Source organism: Mercenaria mercenaria, chromosome 7, assembly GCF_021730395.1.
Source record: "Mercenaria mercenaria strain notata chromosome 7, MADL_Memer_1, whole genome shotgun sequence".
NCBI classification, from domain to species: domain Eukaryota; kingdom Metazoa; phylum Mollusca; class Bivalvia; order Venerida; family Veneridae; genus Mercenaria; species Mercenaria mercenaria.
The window spans coordinates 34,762,272-34,787,126 of NC_069367.1; the positions used below are offsets into that span (position 1 = coordinate 34,762,272).

At 35.3% G+C, this 24,855-nt stretch overlaps 3 protein-coding genes across 3 annotated transcripts; all 3 read left to right on the plus strand.

Moving 5' to 3' along the window:
- Positions 1-967: 967 nt before the first annotated feature.
- Positions 968-4,037, plus strand: LOC128558225 (uncharacterized). The gene is made up of 2 exons (XM_053547100.1): positions 968-1,415; positions 3,536-4,037. Exons 1-2 carry the CDS (start codon positions 968-970, stop codon positions 3,973-3,975), a joined length of 888 nt encoding a protein of 295 aa, XP_053403075.1. The 3' UTR covers positions 3,976-4,037.
- Positions 4,038-5,629: 1,592 nt separating this feature from the next.
- On the plus strand, positions 5,630-14,188 carry LOC128558226 (b(0,+)-type amino acid transporter 1-like). Its single transcript, XM_053547102.1, has 2 exons — positions 5,630-6,464; positions 13,749-14,188. The coding sequence occupies exons 1-2, from the start codon at positions 5,630-5,632 to the stop codon at positions 14,186-14,188; spliced, it is 1,275 nt and encodes a 424-aa protein (XP_053403077.1).
- A 3,266-nt stretch (positions 14,189-17,454) lies between these two features.
- Positions 17,455-19,041, plus strand: LOC123555943 (b(0,+)-type amino acid transporter 1-like). Its single transcript, XM_045346531.2, has one exon. It carries the CDS (start codon positions 17,455-17,457, stop codon positions 19,039-19,041), a length of 1,587 nt encoding a protein of 528 aa, XP_045202466.2.
- Positions 19,042-24,855: the final 5,814 nt, after the last annotated feature.

Consider the following 24,855-nt stretch of genomic DNA (forward strand, 5'->3'; position numbering starts at 1 on the left):
TGCATATTCCCTTTATTTTGATTTCCTTAGGACTAAGAAATGCTGACATTTCAGTTTTCATATTATCGACGAAATTTTCATATGAACTGCCGATAGATTTCTGTTCGTGTTGGTTTTGTTCCAAACTGTCAATCTTTTCTAACAAAAGTTGACATATTTCAGGTTTTAATTATAAACTCTTGCGAGATATTCTTTAATTCAAACAGAAATATCATCCACTGGATGCTCGTGTTTTCTCCTTGATTTATGTTCTACGTGTTTAAGTGTAATGTTCCATACCAGAACAGAATGGTCTGGGAAGACATGATTTTCTAGCGTCTGCTCACCTATAGCTGTTGTGATTAAATCTGAAGAGCGTAAAACACTAAAGTCACTGAATCTGTTTAATATGTGTTTTACTGGTCATTGATATTAGGCTTAAATGCGTAACTTGACATTAGTAGCACAATTACTTGATTACTTGACAACATGGAATTGTTTCCGACCTATCAAAACAAAAATAAAGTTTTATACTATTTTACTGTGCCAACAATCGTAAATATCACTTGTATGAGGGAGGACATATAGTGTGTAATTTATATGTTGTTTAATCTATTAACCATTTGCAACATGCGCATGTCATGACTATTGTTAGCCGAAAAATACATGAACGGTTGACTCGGACGGGTTGTTGACAAGTAACAAGTATACTGTGTTACCTTTGCCGATCTTTTCCAAGTTATGAGTTTGACACTTCCCCAAGACATGTATTCTGTTGGCTAAGTACCATATAAGATTGATTTGCTGATGTATCAAAACGATCTATAAGTCAGTCATTGGATTTTGTATTACAATATTTGACTTTCGAAATCATAGATAAACATTTTAAGTAAGATACGTATAACGTTCCATGTCAAGTACTGTCATTATCTCAAAAGGGTCATAGCCAGGTGTTCTCACATGAATCATAACATATTTGCAGTCAAAAATGCAGAGACATAAAATGGAATATATGTTACTGATTATACTATTTTTAAATTTTGTGTCTTCTTCACTGGCTGAGGATGTTAATAACAAACTTAAGACAGCACCAGAAAGCAGAGATTTTGAAGAATTGAAAGAGTACGTGGCTACAAGTATAACACATATGGCCGCAAAACATGCTAATGACATGCAAGGACTCAAGAACTTAATCGATACCCATGGAAGGCAAATACAAACACTTCAGTCGGATAACTTAGCATATGTTTCTATCATACGTGAACTGAAGAAAGAAATCGAAGAAATGAAAACAAATGGCGTTAAAGTCGAATGTGATACCAATTCAAATAAGAGGAAGTCAACTGAAGAATCAGTTATTGCAGCCAATACTGTTGACCAACGGAGATCGGAATCAGCGCAAAATCTAAGATCTTCTACCTTAAAGGAACGCAGAGGTTAGCGAAAATCCTTCTTTGTACAACTTCAAATACATTATAGAAAAGGGTACTGGTAAAATGATTCACCTGAATGAAATAATCATATATGAAACTGATAAGACAGGTAAATATGAAATAGCTAGATTGAAAACGAATGATTTTATAACAATTTGATTGCGGTGTAAATATTTCAACCCGATAATTTCATTGCTGAGGGCCAGTAGATATAGTTTCTTTTTTTGTGCAACGAAGCAACATATATTTTAAAATGTACAATGTAATAAATCAGATTTAAAAGCTTAAACTACATTTTTCAAGCTTAGGTATGTCGGTTACACGAAGAATAGGATTCGGACGGGCCTTAGTAACGGATTTGTGAGCAAAGTGCCACGCGTTTCAGGACGACTTCTGAGTTACTTCCCGTCATTGAAAAAAGTAGTTTAGAATTTCTGATATTGATACGCCTGTTCAATATTTTAACTTATTTTTGACAATTTAATTTTGACTTTTTGCGCTCGTTTACTGATACATGAAATGTCTGTTACGTATACGGTGATATGTTTAGGACATAATAATTTCGTGCCCATCTTATATATATAAATATTACGTTATTTAAACTTTCCACAAGTACAAGAGCAGTGCACAAAATTGGTCATTTGGGCGAAACCTACATCCTAAATCTTTATGTTTTTCAAGGACTTAAATTTATTCCTTTGTGTCATCACTGAATTTTTGCTATCTTTTTATCAGTTTGTGCATTTAACTTACTACCCTGCAAACCCTTGAAACGGTTATAAGTATAAACAAACAAAAGCAAAAACGGCGGGAGTCACTGATGATCTGAATACACACAAAGAGCACTAATATACATTTATATAAGATTAGATGTCGTGCGCTCGAGATAAGACGTCGTGCGCGCGGGAAAAGATGTCGAAAGTACGAAATAAGATGTTTGCGCTCGAGATAAGACGCCGTGCGCACGAGATAAGATGTCGAGCACACGAGATAAGATGTCGAGCGCACGAGATAATATTTCGGGTGCACAAAATAATATTTCGGGCGCTTGAGATAAGAAGCCGTGTGCTCGAGATAAGATGTCGTGCGCTTGAGATTAGATGTCGAGCGAACGAGATAATATTTCCAGCGCACGAGGTGATATGTCGTGCGCTCGAGATAAGCTGTTGTACCCACGAGATAATTTAATCTTTAAAAAATGCATGTCCTAAACATAACACCGTAGTTCCATGTATCACAGACGAATTTTCAATAACGAAAATGTCCAAATAACCAATATTCATCTGTCATAAATCTGTTAAACTGCTGACAGAAACCTATGGCGAACAGAAGTGAGCCGTCATGATACTCGTGATATTTAAGACAAAAATATGGCATTAGGTGTACTTTGCTATTCATGTAATCTTTTCAATGTTTGTCACATATCTTAGACCGAAAAAAACACTATATCGTCAAAATTAAGTTAAAAATTGAAACGACGTCTCATTATGTGAAATTCTCTCCTTTTTTCGTTTTCAATGACAGCAAATAAAATAGGGTTGTTATAATAGTAGCGCGATCTGGGATGCTGTATTCGGCTCGAGTAGATTTTTGCGAGATCGGATCTCATGCGACGCGCAAGCGCCGAGTATGATCCGACCTTGCAAAATTCACGAGAGCCGAATACAAAATCAATCCCAGATGTAGCTACTGCTATAATGGCCCTGTTATTATATACCTCTAGCTTTTTGTTTGTTGTTTTGTTATTGAAGGAAATCTTCAATGTTTATCGATATTAAAATGAAACTAAATGAAGTTTTTATGTGCGCTATTTATAGAACTGTGTCAGGTCATGCATATTAATGAAAGTAGTCCGGCAGTATACAATACGGTAAGGTACAATACGGAATTTAAAAGGTACAATACGGAATTTCTTCTGCCTGTTCATATTTACTTGTGAAATACAAGCCTAATAATTTACAGAATTGATAAAGGTATATAATGAAACAGAAATCTTCCTAAAGCCCGTAACACATTGCTCACAAATCCAGAACGAAGGCTCGTCCAAAACAATTTCTTCGTTTGACCGACATCCCTAAGCACGTTATTGAAATATGTCAGAAGATTATTTATTTTTGTTATAGGTCATCAAAACCGTATACGAAGATCAATCGTTGGGACAAATGTAGCCTTCTTTGCTTCGATGACAGGTTATATTCAGCATTTAGGAATCAATCAGGATATTGTGTTTGACCACGCTGTCACAAATATTGGCAATGCATATAACCAGCACCATGGGACGTTTGTGGCACCAGTCGGCGGGACGTACGTATTCTCTGTGACATTATTGCAGTTTGGTGAAAATACTTGGGGACATTTTGTGGTGAATAGGGCAGTCGTGGCAAAGTTACTGTTAAAAGATGGACAGAGTGCGTCACAGACTATTGTTGTTAACCTTAGCACAGGCGATGACGTCTCCGTTCAAAATACAGGAACAGACAGAGGGTTTCATGGAGATCGATACTGTACATTCAGCGGGTTTCTGTTGAATGAAGATCTTTCGGACACTCAAATTGTTGGTTAAATGCTCACAGATCTTGAAACAGAATGTTTAATTTTAAATAAATGACAGGCATAGAAAAAGTATTTTTAGTTCATCTGATTTATTTTATTACTTGTTAGCGACCTTCCTGTATTGTTCAACGTCACCAATCAAAAATCATGAGGTGTCCAAATATCATGTTCATCTATGTTTCAGCGGGGATAAATCTATACGAAGTTATAACAGGGCCCAATGTTTCAGCCAAATTTTCAATTGTACATGTTCTGGCGTTACATGGTCTAAAATCACAAAAGGCAATAAACTGCCTTTCCGCGCCACGCAAATATATTTAAACTATGAAATACCATCAAACTTTTTGTCATCATGTCGCTCTTCTTTTTTTAATAAGGTGTTTTGTCTGTAAAACTCTGGACCGTATTCAGAACATTACATTTAAAGATGTCATATATTTATGAAGAAGACCATGATTGAAGAAATATTTAAAATACCGGGTTAAATGTTTGTTTTCACATTATTATTTTGTTTATTGACGCATTAGTCATGTTATAACTAACAGATTTACGAATTTTTTAAACTGGAATCAAATTGCCCTTCATTCATGCTACTTCTTCGACCACAATAGTAATCCTGTAAAAGAAATACCTGTATCTGGCTAGTTTTTCCTGACATTTATAGAACTACACTATGCCCCAGTATATCAACCCGATGAAATTCAAGAGCAAGGGCCTGCCGAGGGTTGGGTCATTTGTAAATGCGGGGAAGCGTTTGAGCGTTAGAAGCATTGCTGGAGTTTATTTTACAATGTTTTATAATCATATTACAAAAAACAACCGTGCCGGTAGAACAATGACCGAAACAAAACAATCAAACAGAACATAAAGTTTTGCATAAACAAATGCTTCCAAATGAGAAAATTTAATCGAACGGTTGGACAAATTAATCTGCTATCAGCTTAAAATTCATTTAAACATCTACGACATAATAATACGTACACTAAGTATGGAACAAGATACACAACTAATCGGCACTCGTATTGAGTGTGTATTTTAAGTATATCGGATGTTTGTTTTTTTTTTGTGATACCATTTGTACACAAAATTTATTATCTTAGAGCGATGTAAATAAACTAAAAACCGTTACATTACATTCCCGGCCTCTTCATGAAACATTGTTTGAAAACTTGATGCAGCTAAAACAACTTATAAATATTCAGTTTAATCTACCTTTTTAAGTTGTCTAAAAATTAGGCATTGATGTCTGGGGCAAAATGTCCTATGACAAGATAATTGATGAAGATAATTGAAAGTGTCAGTAAACCTGAAGATACATATTTAATTATCGTAATGCCCCACCAATACCAATCAGCCTTTTTAGTTCAGTCTGAAAAAATAGTCTCAAGGGAAACATAAAGAAGCAATTACAAACTAGCTTTAAGTCTTCTGTGAAACTTGTGCATTCGCTTTTGATAATAGAAAAGGGTACACTAGAAGACCGCAAAAGTTTTAAGGATGGTTTCAAAGGTAAACAAACGCCAGTAAGAAGGATTTTGAATGGGGATTCGATTTTTGGCAAAAGCAATGAAAACATCGCCGCGAACGATACCGCAATAGAGAGAAAGGTTTTAGATACGGTTGACGGGAAGCCAGTTGTAATCGAGACAGATCGTATTCAAGAAATGGAAAGGATAGCTTTAGCTTTATCTTTTGTTATGGGAGCGATAATTGGTTCCGGGATATTCATTTCTACAAAAGGAGCCTTGCAGAATTCTGGATCAATCGGGTTATGTTTGTTTATATGGGCACTGTGTGGTATTTTGTCTATAATTCTAGGACTTGTGTATGCAGAGTTAGGTGTCATGCTTCCAAAATCTGGTGGAGATTATACCATTATTAAAACTGGAATAGGACGTGTCCCCGCATTCCTTGTTTCGTGGACGGAAAGCATTGTGTCTCCAGGCGGCAGCACTGTTCAGGCGCTGGTTTTTGCGGACTATGTTTGTGCTCCCATATTCGGAAAATGTGGGGCTCCAAACAGTATAAGGAAGTCTATTGCTGCCGCAGAACTTCTGATTCTTGCCATAACAAACACTATCAGCGTCCGGCTCGTTTCATCCATGCAAGGACTTTTCACAGTTCTGAAAGTTATGGTCCTTGTCATCATTATTGTTGGTGGATTTGTCTCCCTCTTCGAAGGCAAGACTGAAAATTTTAATGATGCATTTCAAGGTTCTACCAATGACGTCACTTCCATATCGCTGGCAATTTACAGTTGCATGTGGGCGTATGGCGGATACACAAACCTCAATGAGATTGCTGAAGAACTAATTCAACCGAAGAAAAATATTCCAAGAGCAATTGTTTTATCAATGACATTTATAACTATGATTTACATGTGCACAAATGTTTCATATTTTACAATATTGAGCAAATCTGAATTCCTGTCAGTTTCTGCTGTAGCATATAGCTGGGGCGAGAAAATTCTTGGAACGGCTGCTATAATCATACCAATAGGTGTTATGTGCTCTGTCCACGGCAATGCAAATGGTGGATTTTTTACAAAAATTAGAGTTCGTTTTGCGGCTGCGCGCGCAGGTCACTTACCGGAAGTGCTGTCATTTCTGCATCATAAATCGCGGATTCCATTGGCTTCTCTTTTCCTCAATACTCTTTTATCATTAATCTTTTTGATTCCGGGAGATATCGGTGAATTGATCAACTTGGTCAGTTTTGTCGGTTTTTTAGTTGAAAGCCTAACATTCATTGCATTCGATACCAACGTCGCAAAGTGAAAAGAAACGAAGGTGAATTCACAATTCCACTTTTTATTCCTGTAATTGCACTGGCAATATGCGCATTTATGTTAATTTCGCCGTTTATTTCTAACCCAAGAATAGAGTTCTTATACGGAGTAGGGTTCATACTTTCGGGATTAGTTCTGTACATTCCCTTTGTACACCTTGGATGGAGCATTCCGGGAACAAACTTTTTGACTATGTTAGCACAACTTCTCTGGGATATATGCCCAACTCTTCTTGAAGAATAACATCCTGATAACTAAACCTGACACAGCACACTAGGTATCCGGATATGTTCGGCGCAGGATACTATGTTCGGCGCAGGATCGATACATTGATCTGAAAACTTTAGAGGGGTTAGTATTCTCCTCATTTTGGTATATAAAAACAAATAACCAGTAAAATCACCTCACTAGCCTTATCACGTAATAAATGAAGTTTCCAAAGGTAATTTAAAATCCTGAAAAGATGCCATTTTAAGAGGAAACGGCGCAGTTAAATGTCAAACTTTACGCCAATTTAGACAATTCTAAAGTTTATATCCACATTTCTTTGAAAATATTACTAAACAAAGACATTACCTTTATGGACTATATCTATCAATCTTTCCCCTGTCATCCTTCCAAATCATAATGTCAAAATCGGTGTTTTAGGGGAGATTTTTAAATTTGAAATACACCATATACATGAAAAAAGGCGATGTTTGGCGCAGGATGAAAATATTTGGGCGATGTTCGGGAGCAGGTTATTGTATACTTTACGATAGCGCAATGACCGTTTTTGATGCTGACAGGCAAATTACGATTATATTCAGCAGGAGTAGGACGTGTATATCTAAGAATATACAGCCAGTTTTAAGTGATACATCTTTTTTTAATATAATACATGTATTGCTGCCTGTAGTTTCTGTTATCATTTAGGAAATCCCTCGGATAGGGAAAAGTCTGTCTTACAGCCAGGCATCTAAGATCCTTATATTCTTGCAAAGCCAACATATACCAGGTTAATCTATGTTCATTGAAATTATTGTTATTTTTTTAAATATATTTTCAGTGTTTAAACATGGATGCCGACCTATTCACATCAGATTTATCACCATTAAAGAGTTCAATTTGTATCCAACTTTCAAGAATTTTAATGCCATGTCCTGCATGTATCTCATCTGGGACGAAGTTGTGTTATAAAAACTAATCGACAACGTCTAAAAAAGAGTAGATATAGCATATATTTTCCATAAGAAACTTTTGTTTGCTGCTAATGAACACCATTTCTTGCACAAGTGAAACTGACCGTTTTCCCTGAGTGTGTCAATAACGCCCGGAATTGTTTTATATTTCGTCAAAATCTCTAGTTTCATTGATATTTTCTCCTTCGCAGTTGATTTGCGGTTAATCATTCTCTGTCGCGTCATACGTGTACGGATTTCTTTTGGACTGTGTTCAAAATCTGCTGTTTTTGTAGGCAATTGTAATAAATCTTTGTTGTCTTGGGCATGTTCTTGTGATATTACAAGAATTGTATCCCTTCTTTTTAGGTTAACATGTATTTTGCCGTCCTCAGAAATCTGTATGTCAGGTGATACTGGTTGCACATTATCGAATAGTTTTGTCTGATACCCCAGTTGTCCAAGTAATAGAAAGAGCATTGAAACTCGAGGGTAAACGGTTTGTACGAGGGGGCGTAGCCCCCGAGTATAAATCGTTTACCCAAGAGTTTTAATGTTCTTTCTGTTTTGTATCATAGCCATCCATATATGGTAGTTCAGTAGGCGTTCCACATTGCCATATACAGCAGTTCAGTGAGTACTTAAAATCCTTGCTTTACAAATGTAAAGCTCAGGTAAGATAAACCAATGTGAGCGCAGAAAATCAATAAAATGCACTTCGCTGTCTGCTGTTAGAGACACGCCCATACACGCTGGCATACTTTCCTATCTAACAGTGCGGTAACTAGCGTGCGGGTATTTAATACCTGCACACTTATAGTTACCGCACCCTGAGCTCAGTGTATACGATTTACCTGCACCAAATTTGTTAAGAAAAACACCGAGCTATGATACAATACAGTAATCTAGTTTCATTTCCTTATATTTTAGACAGTCACTTTGTGACTCTCGCATATATGATATATGCCAATGCTGAACATTTTCTGGCACCTGCGTAAATATTTAAAACTGTAACATTTCTTTTAGAAAAAAAAATCATCTGGATAAATCTTTACATGCTTCGGAAGTCTTAAAACGATCAGGGCGGAGAACTTAATGTTTATATTTAATGGTCTCACTAATTGGCTGACACAACTCTTCTTGTATTGAATTATGGACAAAGACATATGAATGAAAAATAATGTAATATCCTAAAGAAATCGGATAAAAACAATAGACACAATTGCTTTTGGTCACTGCACTCTATCTGTATTTCAAACTTAAAAATCTCCCCTAAAACACCGATTTAGACATTATGATTTGGAAGGATGACAGGGAAAAGATTGATAAATATAGTCCATAAAGATATTGGCTTTGTTTTGCAATATTTTCAAAGAAATGTGGCTATAAACTTAGAATTGTCGAAATTGGCGTAAAGTTTAACGTTTAACTTCACCGTTTTTCCTTAAAATGGCATCTTTTCAGGATTTTAAATCGGCTTTGGAAACTTAATTTATTACGTGATAAGGCTAGTGAGGTGATTTTGCTGGTTATTTGTTTTTATAGACCGAAATGAGTAGAATACTAACCCCACTAAAGTTTTCAAATCGATGTATTGATCCTGCGCCGAACATACCCGGTTACCTAGTGTGATCTACAGACAAGTGAATAGCTTTTATGCTATAAACACTTTTTTAGTGTCGTCGCCTGAATGGAGTGGTGCTCAACCTGCATTATGACTTGATACTGATCAGATGTTGTCCTGTTTGATATATAATAGCTGAGAATTTGGAAACACACGCTTGCAAGCCTCTTAATGAAACTAACCTGTATTGAAACAAAATATTGTTGTTGTTTTTTTGTTGTTGTATATTTGGAGATAGAGCAATTTATATAATCGCTTTAATAGTTTGGTAATTTTATTGCCCTATGTTAAGACCTGGTTAAGTTTTTGTCTTCTCTACACACATGTAAGGAAAATTAACAAATTAGAAACGTTTGTTTTACAGAAAACAATAAGAGTGATGGGAAACATATATAGATTAGTGGTATTAGGCAATACTTTAGTTTTCGGCGGTCGAAAGAATGCCAAAGACAGCTAAATTGTGTATTACATCACGCGTAAAGAAGATAAAAAATCAAACCAGGAGCGCTTAAGACGAATATCTCAAAATTGATCATAATGAATAACAGCATTTGAATTATTAGGCGGACGACTTACCGAGCCTGAACTGTGCATTTGCTGAAGGATGGACTAAATCTATCTCCTTTAAAAAATTGTAACAGCGTTGTTTTTGTTATATGACTATAATTCGCAATCAGTCTTTAAATGATTTGTTCTGAATTTCTTTACTGACGTTCAAATATTCGCATAGAAAATCCAGAACAATGATGAAGTATGCAAATTGTGTATAATTTTTGCAGTATTTGTATGTATAACTGTACTTCTGCATATAAATCCAAGCATCTTTATTGCGTTTTGCCTATTTACATGATATTACACCATTTAAATTAAACATAAACAAATAAAGTCGGAATAGTTGCATTGTCGGTGCTAGTTGTATTCTTTTTTACTATTTATTTCAATTTAGAATGAGCGTTCTTAATATAAGCCATAATTAAAGACTGAGACGTTTGTACATGGTTTTTAACACAAAAAGAGAAAACAAGGGCATGAGTCCGAAAGGCATCCGTCCGAGTTTATCTTGAAAAATAAACAACAGCTGAATTACGCGGCAAAGTATTATAGCCATCATGAAAATATGGCATTACTTCAGTATCATTGAACTTGAAATTGCCTAAACACAGATCTGCAAATATTCTAAACATATTTTCTTAACTCTGATCTGTGTCGTCATCCGGCCTATTTATATAAAACAGACGGATAGGAAAAAATTTGTTTATGTTTGCCTTATTTACCCTGCATTTAGTCGATTAGAGATTTGGCGCAAAAATCACTTTGCTTGGTAACATACGTATGTAACAGGACTCAAATACAGTATTTATCAAACTGAAAACGTTGAAATATGTATTATATGCGCTAAACATTGTAGGCCTACATAGACACTTGTGTTGTGGAACACTTGGCCTACTCCCACCACCCCTCCTCCTCCCCAGCACCAACTACTACGCACATGTATAACCTTTGAACACTAACCATACAACAGAGATAAACTTTATCTAAGCTAGAATTTTTTTAATCAGCCCTCACTGTCATATACATGCGTAGTATTTTGGGGCTTGGGAGGTGGAGGTCAGTTTGACAGTAATAGCACAATAGTATACTAAATAGGTAATCAAGCTGTGTTGAACCCTAATTTTCACACAAACGAATTCGTCAGACGCGTGAAAAATCTGTACGAATTCACTGCGTGACAAGTACGTACGAATATGTCACAAGTAGGTATTGTGAAATTTTCGAGCCCCGTTTTTAACAAGGTTTCAAGGTTTCAAATTTATTGGCATATCGACAATAAAATTGCCTTTGGCCATTTACATTCATAAAAAATTATGGCAAAGACACACTGTAATATAGTCATACAATAGACTATAAAACAGACACAGTATATTATACAATTACAAGATTATACAACACAAATAACACAAGTGCATAATATTAAGAAACAAATAAACTTTCAATGTAGTTTTTCCTTAAAGACTTAAACTCTTTGACAAATTTTGCTATATTCAGTATTTTCCTTTTACTTTTCGTTGACATTAAATTATTAAATTTCTGTATACTAGGCCAGGTAATGGTTCCCAAATATTTCTTTCTTAATTGTTCATATCTATCACAGCACAACATAAAATGGTACTCAGTTTCAATAACATTTGGTTACATAGTTTACATAATCTATTTTCTCTATCAGTTCCGCTAAATCTTCCACGTTCTATTTCCAAATGGTGAGAGCTTAATCTAAAACAAGTGTAACTTTATCTCAGATTATCATTGACAATAGTGTTGAGATATTCTTCAAATTCGAACTCCTTTTTAGATTTACAGTAATAATATAATTTAGGCATAGTAGTAATAGCATGATTCCATTCTTGAATGTATTGGTCCCGAAGCCTCCTTTTAAACATATGTATATAATTTACATTTCTATCATAAATAAGACGTACATTTGTAAAGCCAAGATGATCAATAATTGAATGAATTCTAGATGCCCAACAATTGGTATTTACACGATTGCAAAGATCTCGATACATCCAAGACATTGGAGTATCAGAATTTTTCATAATTTTTAACTAAAATTTTATAGATCTTTCTTTACAAATAATTGATAGTGGGAGTCGTCCGAGTTCACCATAAATTGCACAGCTTAGGGTTTGCTGTTTTACACCTACATATTTACAAAATCTAATGTGCAGTTTATCAACGTCTTTGTAGTTATATATATAAATACCCCATACCTCTGATCCATATAGAAGCCACCTCTTAGTACCAACGAAATTTTCACAAATATGTTATACATGTGTGAGTAATTCGTAAGAGTTGTTCACACGTATGACAAATTCGTGTCTGAAAATTACGGTTAGCAGAATAGCAGAAAAGCAGAATAACTCCAGCAGAAATCAAGCGTACTATCAAACAACCAAGTTGGGCAAATGCTTGGTTTAGGCTTCGTGCTTCTGGGATCCACTGGTATGATGTTATTGACATTTTTATTCAAGAAGGTAAACTTACCCGGAACGTGAATTAATGTACAGCTACATTGTAAGGGAACCATAGTTTAAACTTTAGTTAAATGTGTTAATATAACCTTTTGTTAAATGTGTTAATATAAACTTTAGTTTAGAGCGTTAATCAGCATTTCAGTAAACTTTAGTTAATGTTAATAAAACCTTTAGTTAAATGTGTTAATATAAACTTTAGTTAAAAGCGTTAATCAGCATTTCAGTACGATTGTACAAACCGCCATGCAAAGATATTGCCCTATAAATGTCGGATATCTATTAAAAGTACTATTATTGGTAAACTGGTTTGCTGAAGACTTTCCTTGTTTTCGAGTTTTAAGACGTTTATATCTTTAAAAATGAAAATACTTGAATGTGCATTTATACCGATCATTGTATTTTTTTAAACGAAAATACTTGTGCATTTATACCAATAAATGTATACTTTGCTATTCATGTAATCTTTTCAATGTTTGTCACTTATCTTAGACCGAAAAAAACACTATATCGTCAAAATTAAGTTAAAAATTGAAACGACGTCTCATTATGTGAAATTCTCTCCTATTTTCGTTTTCAGTGACAGCAAATAAAATAGGGTTGTTATAATAGTAGCGTGATCTGGGATGCTGTATTCGACTTGAGTAGATTTTTGCCAGATCGGATCTCATGAGACGCGCAAGCGCCGAGTGTGATCCGACCTTGCAAAATTCACGAGAGCCGAATACAAAATCCCAGATCTAGCTACTGTTATAATGGCCCTTTTATTATATACCTCTACCTTTTTGTTTGTTGTTTTGTTCTTGAAGGAAATCTTCAATGTTTATCGATATTTAAATGAAACTAAATGAAGTTTTTTATGTGCGCTATTTATAGAACTGTGTCAGGTCATGCATATTAATGAAAGTAGTCCGGCAGCATACAATACGGTAAGGTACAATACGGAATTTAAAAGGTACAATACGGAATTGTTTCTGCCTGTTCATATTTACTTGTGGAATACAAGCCGAATATTTTACAGAATTGATATAGGTATATAATGAAGCAGAAATTTTCCTAAAGCCCGTAACACATTGCTCACAGATCCGTAATGAAGGCTCGTCCGAAACAATTTCTTTGTTTGACCGACATCCCTAAGCACGTTATTGAAATATGTCAGAAGATTATTTATTTTTGTTGTAGGTCATCAAAACCGTATACGAAGGTCAATCGTTGGGACAAATGTAGCCTTCTTTGCATCGATTACAAATAGTATTCACCACTTAGGAAAAGATCAGGATATTGTGTTTGACCACGTTGTCACAAATATTGGCAATGCATATAACCAGCACCATGGGACGTTTGTGGCACCAGTCGGCGGGACGTACGTATTCTCTGTGACGTTACAGCAAGATGGTGAAACTACTTGGGGACATTTTGTGGTGAATGGGGCAGTCGTGGCAAAGTTATATTTAAAAACTGGCCAGGGTGCGTCACAGACCATTGTCGTTAACCTTAGCACAGGTGACGACGTCTCGGTTCAAAATACAGAAATAAACAGAGGGTTTTATGGAGATCTGTACAGTACATTCAGCGGATTCTTGTTGAATGAAGATCTTTCGGACACTCAAATTATTGGTTAAATGTTAACTGATCTTGAAAAACCCTGTTTATAAATAAATGACCGGCAAAGAAAATAGTATTTTAGTTCATCTTATTAATTTTATCATTTGTTTGCGAGGATTTTGTTGCGCCATTTATTTTTGTGTAAATACTTTTCTATTTTGTGTAATTTTCCGCACCTGTCAGGTCATTGTTTCGCAAATATCTTTTTACTTGTAAGCGTCGTATATCTGCGTAAAATCAAGGTCATGTCAAACCCTGTAAATATGTCAGTAATCCCACAATATCTGTCACCAAATAAAATTCACAATAATGTTTGAATAGTGGCACTGGTGCAACTTCGGGATCAAATTGTTGCAGTGTGTTCATGTTGTATATAACTCCATCATTTATTGGAAATGAGTGTCAAAGTTGCTCCAGTACCAATACTGACTGTGGTATAAAAAAAACTCAGATTTTTGAACGCAGCTGTGTTCAATTTCGTTATGTACATTTGAATCTGAACCCTGAGCATCGGGATCAAATTGTTGCAGTGTGTTCATGTTGTATATAACTCCATCATTTATTGAAAAGGAGTGTCAAAGTTGCTCCAGTAACAATACTGTCTGTGGTATAAAAAAACTCAGATTTTTGAACGCAGCTGTGTTCAATTTCCGTATGTACATTTGACTCTGAACCCTGAGCTTCGGGATCAAATTGTTGCAGTGTGTTCATGTTGTATATAACTCCATCATTTATTGAAAAGGAGTGTCAAAGTTGCTCCAGTACCAATACTGACTGTGGTATAAAAAACTCAGATTTTTGAACGCAGCTGTGTTCAATTTCCGTATGTACATTTGACTCTGAACCCTGAGCTGACTGGCCTGAGCTGACTGGTTTATGACAGTTTAAATGAATAACATCATAATTTCTAATTTACGGTTTAGAATGAAAGTCTCGTTCTTTAGATATATGACGATGAGGTTAATCGTAATCATAGGCATTGATTTATGCATAGAATTGCTATCTGCCTCGTTGTATCCTCCTAAGCGCTTAAAACTATACTCAAGCGCAAGTAGACACCGTCGTTTATACGACTGAAAAACTGTTCAAAATGACGCTAAACCCGAACATACACGCTAAAACTATCTTCGCAATGTTTCAGAGTAGAAATAACCTGTTTGAGTTATTCAAGCCCCTTTGACTGTACTTTTTGGTATTCTCTGCTGTTTCTCTCCTGCTACAATAAAAAGACTTTCTATTCGGCAGGATGGCTGATCCGGTCTGCCTCATACTGACACGTACTTCCGAATTTACAAAGGCGCCGATAAATTGATATTTAACTTATGTTTCGCGAACGTTAGTCGGGGCTTTTGGATAGGCCAAGTTATCTAGACAGCCGGATATCCTGTTCCAGATCGGCAACACTTTATGTAGCTTTCTTTTGTCTGCATCTTAACTGAACTCAGCATAATTCGCTTTGATATCTCAGTGAAAACATATGCTCTAACTAGTTCCTTCTGAATCAATTGTCTTTGAATTAATGCTGCTAAAATCTGCCTTCCAGGGTGCGGAAATATTACAGACAGATATGTGTCCTTAGTGTCATCCAAGCCATTTAAAGTCGAGCATCAAAGACCGCTTCATAATCTGTTCATGAACTTTCTCCTACATATGTATGTAGTTTTTTTTATAGTCGTCTTACAAGAGGTTGCCCCTTTCGTTTCGACAGCATCTAGTGGATGGGGATTTTAATCCAACTGTTTTAAAATGAAAAGCCCAATAAATGTATTCAATTACATGACTATCTAGACAATGGTGTCTCATCAAAGCCTAAACCAATGAAATTAAAGCATATCAGAGGGAAAATTCTGACCCAGGATCAATACACATGGAGGCATACAAAACACAAAAAAACAGACATAGGGAGATAACTCTGATTTAAAATGTTACTGTCCATACCCTTAAAATCAGGTCTACTACATGTTCAACGTCACAATCAAAAATCATGAGACGTCCAGATATCATGTTTATCCATTTTTTCAGCGTGGGTAGGTTTATACGAAGTTATAACAGGGCCAAACGCTGGTGTCAAATTTGGTATTGTACATGATCTGTAGTTACATGATCTAGAATTACAAAATGCACTAAACTGCCTTTCCGCGCCACGCAAATATATTTGCAATACCGCCACATTTTTGTCATCATGTCGTGCTTCTTTGAATAAGGTGTTTTGCCTGTAAAACTCTGGACCGTATTCCGAACATTACATTAAAGGATGGCATATATTTATGAAGAAGACACTGATTGGAGAAATATTTAAAGTTCCACGTTTAATGTTCGTTTTCACATTATTATTCTTTTTAAAAATTGACACATTAGTCCTGCTATAACTAATAGATTTACGAAAGTTTTAAACTGGAACCACATTGCCCTTCATTCATGCTACTTTTTTCAACCACAATCGTAATCCTGTAAAAGAAATACCTGTATCTGGCTAGTTTTTCCTGACATTTATAGAACTACACTATGCCCCAGTATATCAACCCGATGAAATTCATGAGCAAGGGCCTGTCGAGGGTTGGATCATTTGTAACTGCGGGGAAGATTTTGAGCGTTAGAAGCCTTGCCGGGGTTTATTTTACAATGTTTTATAATCATATTACAAAATAAACTGTGTCGGTATAACCTTGACCGAAACAAAACAATCAAACAGAACATAAAAGTAAATAACTTTGCATAAACAAATGCTTCTTAATGAAAATATTTAATCGAACGTTTGGACAAATTAATCTGCTATCAGCTTGAAATTAACTTAAAACATCTTCGACATAATAATACGTACACTTAGTATGGAACAAGATACACAACTAATAACATGAACAGACATATACATTCGGCACTCGTATTGAGTGTTTATTTTAAGTATATCGAACGTTGTTTTTTGTGATACCATTTGTGCACAAAATCTTAAAGCGATGTATACTGAAAACCGTCTGATATTACATTCCCGACCTCTTCGTGAAACATTGTTTGAAAACTTTCCGACTTGAGGCAGCTAAAATAACTTATAAATATTCAGTTTAATCTACCTTTTTTAGTTGTCTAAAAATTAGGCATTGATGTCTGGGGCAAAATGTCCTATGACAAGATAATTGATGAAGATAATTGAAAGTGTCAGTAAACCTGATGATACATATTTAATTATCGTAATGCCCCACCACTACCAATCATCCTTTTTAGTTTAGTCTAAAAAATATTCTGAAGCTTTTTCACTTCTGTGACACTTGTGCATTCACTTTTTATAATGGAAAAGGGTACGCTAGAAGGCAAACGTTTTGAGGATGGTTTCAAAGGTAAACAAACGCGAGTAAGAAGGATTTTGAATGGGGATTCGATTTTCGGCAAAAGCAATGAAAACAGTGTCGCGGACGATACCGCAATAGAGAGAAAGGTTTTAGATACGGTTGACGGGAAGCCAATTGTAATCGAGACAGATCGTATTCAAGTAAAGGAAAGGATAGGTTTAGCGGGAGGCATCTCTTTTGTTATGGGAGCGATAATTGGTTCTGGGATATTCATTTCTCCAAAGGGAGCCTTGCAGAATTCTGGATCAATCGGGTTGTGTTTGCTTATATGGGCACTGTGTGGTATTTTGTCTATGATTCTAGGACTTGTGTATGCAGAGTTAGGTGTCATGCTCCCAAAATCTGGTGGAGATTATACCATTATTAAAACTGGAATAGGACGTGTCCCCGCATTCCTTGTTTCGTGGACGAAATGCATTGTGTCTCCAGGCGGCAGCACTGTTCAGGCGCTGGTTTTTGCGGACTATGTTTGTGCTCCCATATTCGGAAAATGTGGGGCTCCAAACAGTATAAGGAAGTCTATTGCTGCCGCAGAACTTCTGATTCTTGCCATAACAAACACTATCAGCGTCCGGCTCGTTTCATCCATGCAGGGACTTTTCACAGTTCTGAAAGTTATGGTCCTTGTTATCATTATTGTTGGTGGATTTGTCTCCCTCTTCGAAGGCAAGACTGAAAATTTTAATGATGCATTTCAAGGTTCTACCAATGACGTCACTTCCATATCGCTGGCAATTTACAGCTGCATGTGGGCGTATAGCGGATATACAAACCTCAATGAGATTGCTGAAGAACTAATTCAACCGAAGAAAAATATTCCAAGAGCAATTGTTTTATCAATGACATTTATAACTATGATCTACATGTGCACAAATGTTTCATATTTTACAATATTGAGCAAATCTGAATTCCTGACAGTTTCTGCTGTAGCATATAGCTGGGGCGAGAAAATTCTTGGAACGGCTGCTATAATCATACCAATAGGTGTTATGTGCTCTGTCCACGGCAATGCAAATGGTGGATTTTTCACCGAAATTAGAGTTCGTTTTGCGGCTGCGCGCGCAGGTCACTTACCGGAAGTGCTGTCATTTCTGCATCATAAATCGCGGATTCCATTGGCTTCTCTTTTCCTCAATACACTTTTCTCATTAATCTTTTTGATTCCGGGAGATGTCGGTGAATTGATCAACTTGGTCAGTTTTGTCGGTTTTTTAGTTGAAAGCTTAACATTCATTGCGTACTTTAGAATTCGATACCAACGTCGCAAAGTGAAAAGAAACGAAGGTGAATTCAGAATTCCACTTTTTATTCCTGTAATTGCACTGGCAATATGCGCATTTATGTTAATTTCGCCGTTTGTTTCTAACCCAAGAATAGAGTTCTTGTACGGAGTAGGGTTCATACTTTCGGGATTAGTTCTGTACATTCCCTTTGTGCACCTTGGATGGAGCATTCCCGGAACAAATCTTTTGACTATGTTAGCACAACTTCTCTGGGATATATGCCCAACTATTCTTGAAGAATAATACCCTGATAACTAATTTCTGATACAGAAAAACAAAGCTTGAGATAATTTATGATTTTGAGAACATTCTTTGAAACTTTGAACTTGATACTGATCAGATTTTGTTGTTGTTGTATATTTGGAGATTTTATTGCCCTATGTTATAACCTATTTAAGTTTTTGTCTTCTCTACACTCCTAAAACACTTCAAGATATTTTGATGTTAATACTTTTTTGATAATATGCTGACAGATATCTATTCTTATCAAAATGATGGTCTCGTTTTTGTGTGCGGAGACTTTAATAGCAGATCGGGAACTTGAACGATTATATTTTAGGAGCTGATACCATTCAGGAAAGGGACATTGTTGATTTTAAGACAATTTTTATGGTGAACTTTTAATTGATTTTTTAATTAAGAACAAATGTATGTATATGTTAAATGATGGAAATTTTGAAAGAAATGATTTTACCTCTGTGTCTGTCAGAAGATCTTCTGTAGTTGGTTATTATTTGGTATGTCACGACACTTTACATAGATTTTCAAAGTTCAATGTTTTTAGAACATGTGACGTTATTAATAAAGCAGGTTATTTGTCTAGTATTGCACCTATGTCAATGCCCGACTACTAAGTTTTGTCCTGGAACAATGATGTTGTTAATGTGATACATGAACCTATAGCGACAGATGATGTATTGTTTGTTGTTGTTGTTTTTTTGTTTTTGTTTTTTTTTACAAAACTGATCTTTCGAAAATTCCGAACTTATTTATGTCAGATACAAGTACTTTTTGAAAAATTAATTGTTATGCCATTGATAGATTAAACAAGGTTTACAAACCCAGAACGATATTGATGGTGTATATAGCTCTCTGTTTAGCGCTGGATATACTAACACCTCAACTGTAGAAATCAATACCACTCTTATCAGTGAACTTATTTCTTTTTTCGATAATTGTATAAGTGTTATGGAGGTTAAGAAGGCTATTGAGGATACAAAGTCGGGTAAAGCTGGTGGTGTGGATGAACTACCAGCAGAAGTTATTAAAATGATGCTTCAGTCATGTTTTTACATGTTTTGTTCAGTATATGTTATAATAAGGGTATTGTTCCAGTCATAAGGAGTAAATCGATTAAAAATCCAGTTGCTAAATCTTCAACCGCTGATCCAAGAGATCCAATGTCATATAGATGTATTGCTCTTGCCTCAGCCTTATATAAGATGTACTGTAGCATAGCGTTACATGAATAAAACAGACCTCAAATACAGTATTTATCAAACTGAAAACGTTGAAATATGTATTATATGCGCTAAACATTGTAAGCCCAAAGAGGCACTTGTGGTGTGGAACACTTGACGTCGTCCCCCACCCCCCACCCCCTCCCCCAACTTCTACGCACCTGTATAACCTTTGTAAATCCCGATGCAGACACTAATCATACAACAGAGGTTTTTTTTTAATCAGCCCTCACCGTCTCATGTCGGGGGCTTGGGGGTGGGGGCCAGTGTTCCACGCCACGTGTGGCTGTGGTACTGTACGCTTTTAATGCATTAAGTACCGAAATAATATTTTGTGTTTATGACAAATTCAAGTAATTTCCCATCTGATGACCACTTATTGCGACCAAAACGGCCATTTATAAGAAAATTAGATTTTGCTGTTTGCTTTTTTTTTAATCAGAATATCTTTTCACTTGGTAAACGGCCTCAAACCTTTTCTTTTTACAATTATGCAATGCTGAAATACTGTCACAGAGGAAAGTTGGGTATAGAAGTAAGACTGTGAAAGAGGTTATACAGTTAACACTATATAACAGAGTTGTGACTTACATTAATACTGTAAAAAACATGTAAATGTCAAGGTTAAATAAAACTGAAATGTAAATACATGTACTAAAATCTTATTTCTCTTAATTGACAATTAATAAAATATTTACTTTAAACGAAAATTTGATATCATAGCAAATAAAAGATAAATTTGATTGCAATTTTAACCCTGTCTTTCTTTGATTTGTATATTGTTACATGTTAATAAGTATTTACTTAGGGTATAACCTACCATTTGAAAATCATTGTCTGAACAGAAAAATATTGACTTAAGCCTTTCGGAAGAGGTTATAATAATTAATCATAAATCCAAATAGGTATTAACTTATAAAATATTTCCGACAACAAATTATCGACTTTTAACGAAGTGAAATAGTCATCAAATAAAACTGGTTCGGATGCTTGTTTTTATAATATCTATGTCACGGTCATGTGTATAAAACTGACAAGCATCCGAACCTACATACATGTGATTTGGAACAGACATTGTCAGAACAATATCTAGGATCCTCCCCAGGTTAGCAATATGTTTCAGTAGATGACATAAGTTTGATCCTTCGAGCGTTGCATATATTGTTCGAGATAATCTTCTAAAAAGAAATATTCTACAGTCATTCGTCCTCGACGTCATATGGTGAAGTTTTCTTAATTTGCATGTTAGTGCTTGTTCATTTTCCGTGAATACCGCTAGTATTCTTCCGCCTGTTTTTTCGGAAGAAAATAATGCAACAGGAGTTTTATCAAACCATATTTCTTTAGAAGTCCACATGTATTTAAACTGGAACGACTTACAAACACTGATAACAGAAAAAAAAGATGTTTCAAAACTGTGCAAGTTTTTAAAATCATATTTTCCCAGTTAAGATATATTTCATCTCTATAGTTATATATTTTGTGACTCTCAGATGCCCGAATGGGTAAATCATTTATGTATTATATGGCATATAATATTTAGATATGAAAGACGTTTGTGTGAGAACTCTTCTTATATTGTTAAAATCAAATTATATCTGATCCTCAAATATATTGTTAAATAATCACCTCATTGATTCAAGTATTTACGAAATGAGTGAAATAAAAGGTCTTTAACTTTGACATTGACTTTGACTTCGACTTGCACAGCACGTCAAGGGAATTTGTTTGCTTGTTTGTTTGTTTTCGGTTAAGGGACGTTTTATCAACAGTATTACAGTTGTGTAACGGCAGGCAGTTAACCTAACTACTGTTCCTGGATTCCATACTAGTACCTTAGTAACGGACAACTTCTCCACATGAATAAGAGGTGAAGGACGAAACATTTCAGAAAAACATCGTAAAACTACGGAAGAGCATTAGTGCCAATTCTCGAAATTTCGAGTTAATAAATAAAACGCACCTGCCACTAATGTTCTGCCGTAAATAACTGACCAGCGTGCTTTTAGAACAAATAAATTCACCGCTGGGGACAAGGTATTAAGCTATAGAACATAATAAAAGTATTAAAAAGATATAAAAAATAATACACCTAAAACACAAACAAGAGATTTACTTAGATTTAAGCCACTATCTCATAAAATTATTAATGAAAAAATCTTAAATCCCCGTCGTCTTAAGATAAGGTCGCTTATAATAAATCAGGTTCGATTTTAATAATCTCCTTTGGGTATGAACCTATTGTAAAAGTTTATTTGACACAGAAAATCAAAATTTTATAGGATTTGAAGTTTATAGTATTATAAAGTTATAATTCAAATGCGCTTTTTGCATTAAGAAAACACGTGCTTTGTTTATTTGGAAAAGTCAACAGGGCAATCGTTATGAAATGGACACCTTGTAGACTGATGAAATACATACTGATGAAATTTTGACTCAAAAAGAACATTTTGTTTACTTGTGTACATGGATTATTTTTGATGATTTATAATTTTGTCAATAAATCGTCGGTAAATGTATATATGTGAGCAGCAACAACCTATCTGGTGGAAGTAGATAAGTGATAACTAAAATTAAACTGTTTGTGATTCTAATTAAATAACTTCTCGTGATTCTGTTTACGTTATACATATAAGTGATTTATACTGCTGAAATGGCTAGTAGAAAGGTGAAAGAAAATATTGACAGAATTCACGAATATGACCACCCGCTCCGGCTGTTTGGGAGGCACAAGTTGCACGTGCTTAAAGAGTTGGTGAAATACTCTAAATATTCCAAAAGTAAGTTTCAGTTTCTCGTAGCGGGGACCATTAGTTTGGCGGATTTGAATGTGCTCCTCATTTTAAAAACATGTGGTTAAAATTCATGTTCCATATCATATAACAAGAGTCGTAGCATCAATTATGGTTAATTAACAGTAATATCCCGATATTGTTTTTTTTTTTTTTTTTTTTTTTTTTTTAATTAACGTCGCACAGACACAATTATAGGTCATATGACGACTTTCCAGCTTTGATGGTGGAGGAAGACTCCAGGAGTCCCTCCGTGCATTAATTCATCACGAGCGGGCATCTGGGTGGAACCACCGACCTTTCGTAAGCCAGCTGGATGGCTTTCTCACATGAAGAATTCAATACCCCGAGTGAGGCTCGAACCCACATCGGTGAGGGGCAAGTGATTTGATGTCAGCGACCTTTAACCACTCGGCCACGGAGGCCCCCACCACCCAGATGAAGCAAATAGGAAAAGGCTTTGTTGTTTGGTCTTCTTCAGCTTTTCATTGTTTCTTTTTCTCGAACATTTCATGTATGGTGCAGAACAGACTTCATACCCAACAAATTACCTCGCACGATAATGTAATGAATGAGAAGAGGTACTGATATAACGTGTCCTGTGATGGAGTACATAATATCATTCAATTTAAAAATCAAGTTCACTTTATTAGGTCGCCCGGCTGTCGATGTGCCTTTGGGTAGCTAAATATTTTATCTTTTTATTGATGCATTTTATGCCTTTTAGAACGTCGTCTTTTCCTCCGTTCATATAAGATAGAAATCCGTCCATAAGATGATTTTCACATCAACATAACTATAGCTCAAAGATAAAAGACTGATAAGTTCAGTTTTTCAGTTTAAAGGTATGATAATCAGTTTTTGTGATATCAATCTTGAAATAGGTCACAAGTCAAAATGTAATCACGTTGTATAGTCATGTTTTAAGTATGAATGAAAAAGAAGTAGATAAAACTTAAGTTGCATACCTGTCAAGTTAATTTATTGCACTAAACATCATTGCGAGACGTCGGAGACACGACACTTCAGACCTACAATCACAGGTTTCGATTTGCGTCAAACAAGGTTACAGTATCACTGAAAAATATTTACTGTGTTAAAAGAACCGCAACTTTGAATTTGATCTGATGCAATAGATCTACTGATATTGTGATTTTTTGAATACAAATAAGGGGGTTATGCCTTTAGAGCATCAGTAAGTTGATTTCTAACATCACTGGCCATGTTTAAAGCATAAAAAGTGCAGTTTTGCAACTTTTTTGTTATAAAGTTGAAAACAATATTCTCCAAGGCCATAAAAACATTTAGGGTCGGGCCAAAAATTTAGGGTAGGAGTCGGGATACCGGAAACAAACATTTTTTTTACGCCTAATAAAATAAATGTTAACGGTAAGTTTTCGTTTTCCATTTGTGACTTGACATTTTGGAAGCATTTGCAATGAGTCTTTTTCTGTTAATAGAAATGTTAACAAATTTTATAACATTATATGTGTGCATATCCCAACCTGACTAAACGGTACTCGGTCTTCCTAAATGTAACCTATGTGTTAAAATAGGCCTAATAGGCTTGCAGACTGGTTGGAAGATATTCCATAGATCTAGTGTTTAAAATTCAACCTGTCTTTTAACAGATAGATCTACATGATCCCTACCTATTTTATGGTTTTTGTGTAATTTATGATCATCAAATTAGCAATTATTTTTTAAATGGGCCTTCCTATGTGTGACAGCTCTCAGAAGACTGTTCATTTTATATAGATCTAGAATGTCCAAGTGATTGAAAATTAATTAATGCTGTATTGAAT